We start from the raw sequence: 9,773 nt of genomic DNA on the forward strand, positions 1-9,773 counted from the left end.
CCCAGGATTTGGGGTTTCTGGGAGCGGTTCTGCCCCCCTGCCAGTCTTTCTTTTTGGGATGGATGAGCTTTGGGGCAGGGAAAGGGGCAGGGAAAAGCTGATCCTGATCCCAGTGAGTGAACCTGGGAATAACACCCCGGATCCTTTGGGATCGGTGCTGGACTGGGAATAACGCCCCGGATCCTTTGGGATCGGTGCTGGACTGGGAATAACGCCCCGGATCCTTTGGGATCGGTGCTGGACTGGGAATAACACCCTGCATCCTTTGGGATCGCTCCCCCCACCAGGCACAGCGGGGCCACCACCTGAGGGTGACCAAGGGACCTTTGGGGGGACATGCGGGGGGTCCGGGTGCGACAAATGTCAGTGTGACAGGGTCAGTGTGACGAATGTCAGTGTCATCATGTCACGTCAATGCCCCAGTGTCACAGGGTCAGTGTCACAGGGTCACAGCGTCAGTGTGACAATCATCAGTGTGACTGGGGTGGTGTCACATGTGTCAGTGTCACTGTGTCACCATGTCAGTGGCCCCAGTGTCAGCGTCCCCAGTGTCACCATGTTGGTGTTCCCGTGTCAGTGTCACAGGCTCAGTGTCCCCAGTGTCACTGTGTGAGTGTCACACTGTCAATGTCCCCAGTATCACCAGTGTCCCCAGTGCCGTGTCACAGGTATCCCCGGTGCCACCAGAGCAGCGCCAGCCCGCGCGCCGCTGTGCGAAGGGGACACCTGGTGGTGGCACTGCCCTGTCACAGCCAGCCCCGCTCGGCGACACCGCCAGCGCCTGCGACTGTCACCGGAGGGTCCTCTGTGGGGACAGCAGTGCCACCTCCGTGGGGACAGCAGTGCCACCTCCTTGGGGACAGGAGAGCCACCTCCGTGGGGACAGCAGTGCCACCTCCGTGCAGGCCGGGGCTCGCTGCGGCCCTGTCCCCGCACGTCCCCCCAACGCCGCCCACAGGTGACACCCCCGGCGGGGCCGCGCGGGCCGCGCTGCCGGTGACAGCGGGGAGGGGACACGGCCCTGGCACGGGGGACGGAGCCCGAGAGCGGCACCGGAGGCGTCTCCCGGGGGCACCGCGATCCCAGCGCCGCCGCTGCCGCGCCCGCGGGGAGTCCCGGGGGGCTCGGAGCGGCCGGCGCTGCTGACGGGGCTGGAGCGGGCACAGACCCGCGGGCGGGCCTGGAGAGGCCGGGGGGCACCGCCCCACCCGTGCGGGGGCTCGGGGGGCCGGGCAGCGCTGGGCCCCGCGTTTCGGGGTCACCCAGCGCGTTTCGGGGTCACCCAGCGCCTCTCGGGCTCTGTCTCGGCTGCAGGAGCTGCGGACGCGCCTGCTGGAGCGGGAGCACGGCCTGGGTGAGCCGGGGGGACAGGGGGTGACCCCCGGTGTCCCCAGTGTCCCCTGCCCGCCCCAGCGAGGGGGGCTGTGTCACCCCCCATAACCCCCACCGTGCCCCACAAGCTCCGGCCCAGCCCCGGCCCCCCCGCCCGAGCCCGCAGAGACGGAGACGCGCAGCGCTGGCACAGAGGAGCTTTTCCGTGAGCAGCGGCACAGCGGGGCCCGAGCGGAGCGTTCGGGGGTCGGGGCAGCGCGGGGGGACCCCGGGGACCCCCCGGGAGCGGCAGGGACCCCCCGCCCCCCTCCCGCTCTCCGCAGCCTCGAGCCGGGGCAGGGACCAGCCCCGAGGAGCGTCCCCGGGAGCATCCCCGCTGTCCCCGCTGTCCCCGCTGTCCCCGGAGCCGCGGGGAGGTCCCGGGGTCACTCGGCGCCCTCGAGCGGCCGCAGGGTCAGCTGGATGGGCCGGTCCGGGACCAGGATCAGGTCGAACTTGGTGCCGATCTCCGCTCCCCGCTCCGTCTCCACCTTGAAGTTCTCCAGGACCTGCGGGGAGCGGACGCGGCGCGTGGGGCCGGGGCCGAACCGAGCCGGGCCGGGCCGGGAGCGCCCGCGGGCCGAGCCGGGCCGGGGTTCGGGGGACACGCACGTGCATGAGGAAGAGCTGCATCTCCAGCTCGGCGATGCGGCGGCCCAGGCACTGGCGCGGCCCGAAGCCGAAGCCGAGCCCCAGGAAGGGCCGCGGGCCCGCGCAGAGCCAGCGCTGCGGCCGGAACCGCTCGGGCTCGGCGAACACGGCGGGGTCGCGGCCCATGGCGAACAGCGCCACCTGCACCAGCGTCTGCGGGCGGGGCGGTCACCGGGGCTGTCACTGTGTCACTGTGTCACTGTGTCACTGTGTCACTGTGTCACTGTGTCACTGTGTCACTGTCACCGGGACTGCCACCGGGCACTGCCACTGCCACCGGGGCACTGTCACCGGGACTGCCACCGGGTCACTGTGTCATTGTGTCACTGTCACCGGGGCTGTCACCGGGCACTGTCACCGGGCACTGCCACTGGGCACTGCCACCGGGCACTGCCACCGTGTCACTGTCACTATAGCACTGTGTCACTGTCACTGTGTCACCGTGTCACTGTGGCAGCGTGTCCCTGTTTCACTGTGTCACTGTGTCACTGTGTCACCGTGTCACTGTGTCACCATGTCCTCATGTCCCCATCTCCCTGCACCCCCATGTCCCCCCATCTCCATGCCCCCACATCCCCGTGTCCTGTGTCCCCCTGTCCCCACAGCCCCATCTCCCCGTGTTCCTGTACCCCACATCTTCTGTCCCGACATCCTCATGTCCCCCTGTCCTTGTGTCCCCCTGTCCCCCCATCCTCTGTTCCCTGTCCCGTGTCCCCTCTCCCGTGTGCCCCTCCCTTGTCCCCTCACCCCTCTCCCATATCCCCCCTGTCCGTGTCCCCCCTCTCCCCCGTCCCCTGTCCCCTGTCCCTCTCCCCTTTCCCCCTGTCCCTTGTCCCCTGTCCCTCCCCATGTCCCCTGTCCCTGTCCCTGTCCCCATGGCTCACCCCCGGCGGGATGCGGTAGCCCTGCAGGATCACCTCGTGCGCGGTGTACCTCTGCAGGGTCACGGCCACCGGGTGCAGCCTGCGCGACACCGCACGACACCGACACGTGCCACCCGCGGGGCTCTGGGGACAGCGCTGCGCCCCGCGGGGACACCGGGCGGGCACCGCGTCCCCTCTGGGGCGGGCAGCGCGTCCCCTCACCGGGACCCTCCCCTCCCCTCCCCTCCCTCACCTCAGCGTCTCCTTGATGGCGGCCCGCAGCAGCCGCGTCCCTCTCAGCATCCTCTCCCTGTCGCCGCCCGCCTCCCTCTTGGCTGCCAGGACCTCGGCCCGCAGCTGCTCCTGCACGCGCGGGGCCCGCGCCAGCTCCAGCAGGGCCCACTGCAGGGTCATGGAGGTCTGCGGGGACAGCGACATCCACACGGCTGCCAGGACCTGTCCCTGCTCAGCTCAGCGCTGCCAGGACCTGCACAAAGCTGCCAGAACCTGCCCAGGGGTGCCAGGACCTGCTCAGAACTGCCAGGACCTGCTCAGAGCTGCCAGGACCTGCCCAGAGCTGCCAGGACCTGCTCAGAATTGCCAGGACCTGCTCAGAGCTGCCAGGACCTGTCCCTGCTCAGCTCAGCGCTGCCAGGACCTGTTCAGAACTGCCAGGACCTGCTCAGCGCTGCCAGGACCTGCTCAGAATTGCCAGGACCTGCCCAGGGCTGCCAGGACCTGCTCAGAATTGCCAGGACCTGTCCCTGCTCTGCTCAGCACTGCCAGGACCTGCTCAGAACTTCCAGGACTGGGTCAGGACTGCCAGGAGTGGATAAGGGCTGCCAGGACCTGCTCCATACCCAGATCGGCGCTGTCCCACCCAGGACCTTGTCATTCCCTGTCCCATTCCCTGTCCCTGTTCCCTCCATACCGTGTCCCCCCCATCCCCATCCCTGTCCCTGTCCCCATCCCCGTGTCCCCGCTGTCCTGTACCGTGTCTCTGTGTCCCTGTCCCCATCCCGTACCATGTCCCCATCTGGTGTCCCCGCTGTCCCCGTGTCCCTGTCTCCATGTCCCTGTCCCTGTGTCCCCGTGTCCCCGCTGTCCCCATGTCCCTGTCCCTGTCCCATACTATGTCTATGTCCCTGTCCCTGTCCCTGTCCCTGTCCCTGTCCCTGTCCCTGTCCTCTACCGTGTCCCCGTGTCCCCGTGTCCCTGTGTCCCCGTGTCCCCATGTCCCCACTGTCCCCGTACCGTGTCGACGCCGCCCGCCATCATCTCGGTGACGCTGGCCCGGATGTGCTCCAGGGGCAGCCGCTGTCTCTCCACGAGGTTCCCGAGGATGCCCCGGGGCCCCCGCGCGCCCCCGCGCCGCAGCTCCCGGCACGTGCTCTGGATGCACCGGTCCGCTGGGGGGACACGGGGACATCGGGGACATGAGGGGACAGCAGGGACATTGGGGACATCAGGGAACAGCAGGGGACAGCAGGAGACACTGGGACACCGGGGACACCGGGCGGAGGGGACATCGGGCGGGACAGGACATCAGGGGACACCGGGGGAAGGAGGGGACATCAGGACAGCGCCCCTGCCAGCCCCTGCCAGAGGAGCTGTCCTTGTCCTCGGGGGACATCGCTGTCCTTGTCCTTGGCACTGCCCCTCATCCCAGGGGTGAGACTCGCCCTGGGAGCAGCCCTGGGTGGCAGGGCAAGGTGACAGGGGTGACAGGGTGGCACTGACCCTGGCACAGCTGACAGGGTGGCAGGGCGAGGTGACAGAGGTGACAGGGTGGCAAAGTGGCACTGAGCCTATCAGGGTGGCAGGGTGGCAAGGTGACAGTGACAGTGACAATGACAATGATGGTGGCACTGACCCTGCCCGAAGATGACAGTGACAGTGACAATGACAATGACAGTGGCACTGACCCTGCCCGAAGATGACAGTGACAGTGACAGTGACAGTGACAGTGACAGTGACAGTGACAGTGGCACTGACCCTGCCCAAAGATGACAGTGACAGTGACAATGACAATGACAGTGACAGTGACAGTGACAGTGACAGTGACAGTGACAATCACGGTGGCACTGACCCTGCCCGAAGATGACAGTGACAGTAACAGTGACACTGACGGTGACACTGACGGTGACAATGACGGTGGCACTGACCCTGCCCAAAGATGACAGTGACAGTGACACTGACGGTGACACTGACGGTGACATGACGGTGGCACTGACCCTGCCCGAAGATGACAGTGACAGTGACACTGACAGGTGACAGTGATGGTGACATGACGGTGGCACTGACCCTGCCCAAAGATGACAGTGACAGTGACACTGACGGTGACAGTGACAATGACAATGACGGTGGCACTGACCCTGCCCGAAGATGACGTCCCAGGCCTGCACGTGCTCCCGCCAGGTGCGGCCGTGGCTGCGGCGCAGCAGCGCGGGCGGCAGGTGCAGCAGCGGCGCCGTGGTGTGGAACATGCGCGACACGGCCTCGATGAAGCGCTGCGCCTCGGGCTGCACAAAGTCCTGCAGCAGCCCCAGGCGCGTCCCGTACAGCACGTGGCACACGGCTGGGGACAGCGACAGGGACAGCGACAGTGTCACCGCTGTCCCTGCCCGTACAGCACGTGGCACACGGCTGGGGACAGCGACAGTGTCACCGCTGTCCCTGCCCGTACAGCACGTGGCACACGGCTGGGGACAGCGACAGTGTCACCGCTGTCCCTGCCCGTACAGCACGTGGCACACGGCTGGGGACAGCGACAGTGTCACCGCTGTCCCTGCCTGTACAGCACGTGGCACACGGCTGGGGACAGGGACAGTGAAGGCCACATGTCCCTGTCCCCATCCCCATGGCGACAGGGACCAGCCCTAGGTGCTCCCAGTGACCGCCAGGGACCTGTTCCTGTCCCTGTCCCTGTCCCTGTCCCTGTCCCTGTCCCTGTCCCTGTCCCCATGAACCTCCCCGCACAGCACATGGCACACGCCCAGGGGACAGTGACAGTGACCGCTGGTGGCCAGTAAATGACAAAAGGGGATTGTCACCGGTGTCAGGGTGTTCTGGGCTCGTCTGGGGGGGATGTCCCACAGGAAAGGGGACATCCCACCACGGGAGGGGACATCCCACCATGGGAGGGGAGATCCCACACGAGAGGGGACATCCCATGGGAGAGGGGACATCCCGCCAGGGCAGGGACACCCCTCTGCGCTCTCTCCTGTGCTCTGGGGAGCAGCTGTTCGGCCCATCCCCGAGGGCAGGGCTGGGTTTTTGGGGAGATTTCAGGTGGTTTTGGGGCAGTTTCAGGTGTTTTTGGGGTTAAGGACCCCCCGCACTCACACTCAACGGCGGGGCTGGGTTTGGGGGCAGTTTCGGGTGTTTTTGGGGCGGTTTCAGGGGGTTTGGGGGTGGTTTCAGGGGTTTTTGGGCCGGTTTCAGGGGTTTATGGCGTTAAGGACCCCCCGCACTCACACTCGAGGGCGAAGCGGAACAGCTCGTGGCTGAAGTCGCCTGTCCAGGCCCCGCTGTGCCGCGCCTGTGCCCGCGCCCGCCGCACGAAGTCCTGGCCCACGGCGCTGAGCAGGGGCACGAAGCCGGGCACCAGCTCCGGGGCCAGCGCCTCCTTGTTGAGCAGCAGCCGCTCCGAGCGCCACGCCTCCCCCGACCTGGGGACACGGGGACACGGCCGTGGCACCGGCACCGCAGCGCCCTCAGGGTCTGGGGACATCATTCACTTGGGGGGTGACAGGAGAGCGGGTCTGGGGTCCTCATTCATTTGGGGGTGACAGGAGATCAGGTCTGGGGTCCCAACTCACTTGAGGGGTAACAGGAGCGTGAGTTTGGGGTCCCCACTCCATTGAGCAGCCCAGGTTTGCGTTTGGGGTCCTCACTCACTGGGTTTGGGATCCTGACTCACGGGTTTGGGGTCCTCACTCATTTGAGCAGCCCAGGTTTGGTTTGGGGGTCCCCCCTCCCCAGTTCGGGTCGCCACTCCCTGGTTTTTGGGGTCTCCACTCACTTGAGCAGCACCCGTAGGGTTTGGGTTTGGGGTCACACTCACTTGAGCAGCACCCCGTAGGGTTTGGGTTTTGGGGTCACACTCACTTGAGCAGCACCCCGTAGGGTTTGGGTTTTGGGGTCACACTCACTTGAGCAGCACCCATAGGGTTTGGGGTTTTGGGGTCACACTCACTTGAGCAGCACCCCATAGGGTTTGTTGCGGAGGTCTCGGTACGCCACCCACGGGGGGACGCTGAAGCGCTCGGGCAGGGCCCCCTCGGCCCTGAACAGCGCGGCCGCGTCCCCGGGGCTGATGATGTTCACGCTGTCGTAAACGCCCAACTTCTCCCTGGAGGGACCCCAAAATCAGACACTGCAGGGACCCCAAATCAGACACTGCAGGGATCCGCACATCAGCCCCCCCGGCCTGGGGCTGTCCTGTCCCCGAGGCTGCTGCGGGATCGGGGCGCAGGGACCGAGCCCCGCTCCCCTCCTGCATCCGCGCCCAGGGGATATGGGGGGGGTCGGGACCCCAAAATCGCAGGACCCCAAAATCCTGCATCGCCCACGGGCCCTGCCCCGCCCAGGGCACGACTCTGTCCACCTGACCCACAGCCCCTGTCCCCTCCTGTCACACAGGCCCTGTCCCCTCCCGCCCCTTTGTCCCCTCCTCTCTCGCCCCTCCCGGTGCTCCCAAGGCTCCTCCAGCAGCCCCACCCCCACCGCTGTCCCCTCCCCAGCCGGACCGGGGACAGGAGAGGAGACAGGAGAGGGGACACAACTGGGAACACGGGAGGGGACAGGACTGGGGATACTGGAGGGGACAGGAGAGGAGACAGCGGAGGGGACAGGGCTGGGGACAGAGCTGGTGACAGGGCAGGGGACAGGGCTGAGGACACGGGAGGGAACAGAGGAGGGAACACGGGAGGGGATACAGACAGGGGACACTGGAGGGGGCAGGGGGCAGGGACAGGGCTGGGAACACGGACAGGGCACACAGGCAGGGGACAAGTGAGGGGACAGGGCTGGACACACGGGAGGGGACAGGGAAAGGCCGGGCCCCCTGACCTGTAGATGGGCCCGAAGCGGCGGAACTGGCGGGCCATGATGAGGTGCAGGTTGCTGAGGCCGCCCTCCCGCCACAGGCGGAGCAGGTTGAGCCAGCCCGGCCGCCGCTCGCCCGGCACCTGCCCGAAGGGCCGGGGAGCCGCGGGCACGGCCGGGGGCGCGGCGGCGGCGGCGGCCCCGCAGAGCCCGCGGCGCGGCGCGGCGGCGGCGCGGGGCCACCCCCGCAGCGCTCCGGGCTCGGTGGCCACGCGGGCGAGCATCGAGAGGCGGCGCGGGCGGCGCGGGGCGGCCGCGCTTTATCCCGGCCCGGACCGGCCCCAAAAATGACAACAACGGGGACAGGGCGGGGACAGCCTTGGGGGCTCCCGGCCAGGGTCACCCGGGCGGGGACAGCCTTGGGGGCTCCCGGCCAGGGTCACCCGCGCGGGGACAGCCTTGGGGGCTCCCGGCCAGGGTCACCCCGCGCGGGGACGGCCTTGGGGACGCGGTGCCAGCCCCGGGGGTGCCTCGCGTGGGGGCGGGTGCGGCATTCCCGGGCCCCGTCCCGAATCCCAAACGCCCCCAAAAGGCTTTTGGGGTGTCCCCAGCCGGGGACGGAGCTGCGGCCCCGGGGGTGGCGGCGGACAAGGTCCCGTGTCCCCGGGGGTGCTCGGCTGGCACCGGGCAGCGATGGGGGCGGGGGACACTGCGGAGGGGACACGGGGGTCCCGGGGGCGGGGGACACTGGGGAGGGGACACGGGACAGGGATGGGCAGCGGGGATGAGCCGGGAACGCCGAGCGGGGCCGGCGGCGGCTGCGACATCGGCGGCGGGCACCGGGGGGCGCGCGGGGCCCGCCCGTGCCACCGCTGGGGACAGCAGCGGAGGCGGCTTGTCCCCTCCCTGCGAGGAGCGAGGAGCCTGTCCCCTCCCGGGGCACAGGGGCTGTCCCTGTCCCCTCCTGTCCCCTCCTGTCCCCTCTCAGGGCCCAGGCTCATCCAGGATTTACAGGGATCCTCTCCCAGCTCGAATTCCCAAAACAATCCTGACTTTTCCCCATTTGTTCCCATTCCCTTCATTATTTTGATGGGAATTTCAGGTTTTCCACCTTTTTCCCATTCCCACTTTTCCTGGGATTTTAAATCCAGAATCACCTGGGTCCAGCTCCACTAGATAGCTCCACAATCTGCTCTGCCAGATTTTCTCTGGCTGGGGTTGGAAATTCTGGGATGCTCCAGAATTTGGGATTTGGGGCCCTTGATCACCCAAAAAATCCCATCCTGGATCATTTTTTCCCCAAAAATTCCCATTTTTGTGGGGGAAATTCCATGGATTTGGACTCCTCCTGATGCCAGCGGGGGGAATTCCCATCTTCCTGGAATATCCAGGTTTGGGAACATCCCAGGGATTCATTCCTGTTCCCGCCTTTCCTGCGGCCTGAACCCATCCAGGAAAAGTCTGATCCAATGGGAGAATCCCATGGGATGGGAAATCTTCTGGATCCCCTGGAAAACAGGACTGGTCCTGCCCAGATGTTGGAATCAGATCCCTCCCCACCCGCTGGAGCTGGGAATGAGCCCAGAGGTTGGGATCCTTCTCCAGATGTTGGGCTGGGAATTTCTCCACCCCCTGGATCTGGGAATTTCTCCTGCCCAGAGGTTGGGATCAGGATCTTCTGGAGCCCCTGGAAAATGGGATTTGTTCCATGCAGCTATTGGGGTGGGAACCTTGTCCAGATGTTGGAATGAGATCCTTCTGGAACCCCCTGGATCTGGGAATTTCTCTTGCCCAGATGTTGGGATCGGGTCCTCGTCCAGATCTCAACACTGGAACTTT

The 9,773-nt window shown here is 66.7% G+C and overlaps 1 protein-coding gene across 1 annotated transcript; it reads right to left on the bottom strand.

Annotated features, from left to right (window-relative positions):
• Positions 1-1,522: 1,522 nt before the first annotated feature.
• LOC134558680 (cholesterol side-chain cleavage enzyme, mitochondrial-like) lies at positions 1,523-8,218 on the bottom strand. Its single transcript, XM_063412782.1, has 9 exons — positions 7,959-8,218; positions 7,084-7,239; positions 6,363-6,556; positions 5,260-5,463; positions 4,140-4,294; positions 3,139-3,305; positions 2,907-2,985; positions 1,984-2,175; positions 1,523-1,880 (listed from the first exon to the last, which is right to left on the bottom strand). Exons 1-9 carry the CDS (start codon positions 8,216-8,218, stop codon positions 1,758-1,760), a joined length of 1,530 nt encoding a protein of 509 aa, XP_063268852.1. The 3' UTR covers positions 1,523-1,757.
• Between the last annotated feature and the right edge of the window lie 1,555 nt (positions 8,219-9,773).

This window comes from Prinia subflava, chromosome 15, assembly GCF_021018805.1.
Source record: "Prinia subflava isolate CZ2003 ecotype Zambia chromosome 15, Cam_Psub_1.2, whole genome shotgun sequence".
In the NCBI taxonomy this organism is placed as follows: domain Eukaryota; kingdom Metazoa; phylum Chordata; class Aves; order Passeriformes; family Cisticolidae; genus Prinia; species Prinia subflava.

Bases quoted from the DNA above. Each gene is read 5' to 3' on its own strand.
- LOC134558680 (XM_063412782.1), bottom strand. From the start codon at position 8,218: ATGCTCGCCCGCGTGGCCACCGAGCCCGGAGCGCTGCGGGGGTGGCCC. The intron at 7,240-7,958 runs GTCAGGGGGCCC...GGGTCCCTCCAG, and splicing joins CGCTTCGGGCCCATCTACAG to GGAGAAGTTGGGCGTTTACG. The intron at 2,986-3,138 runs GTGAGGGAGGGG...GGTGTCGCGCAG, and splicing joins GCCATCAAGGAGACGCTGAG to GCTGCACCCGGTGGCCGTGA.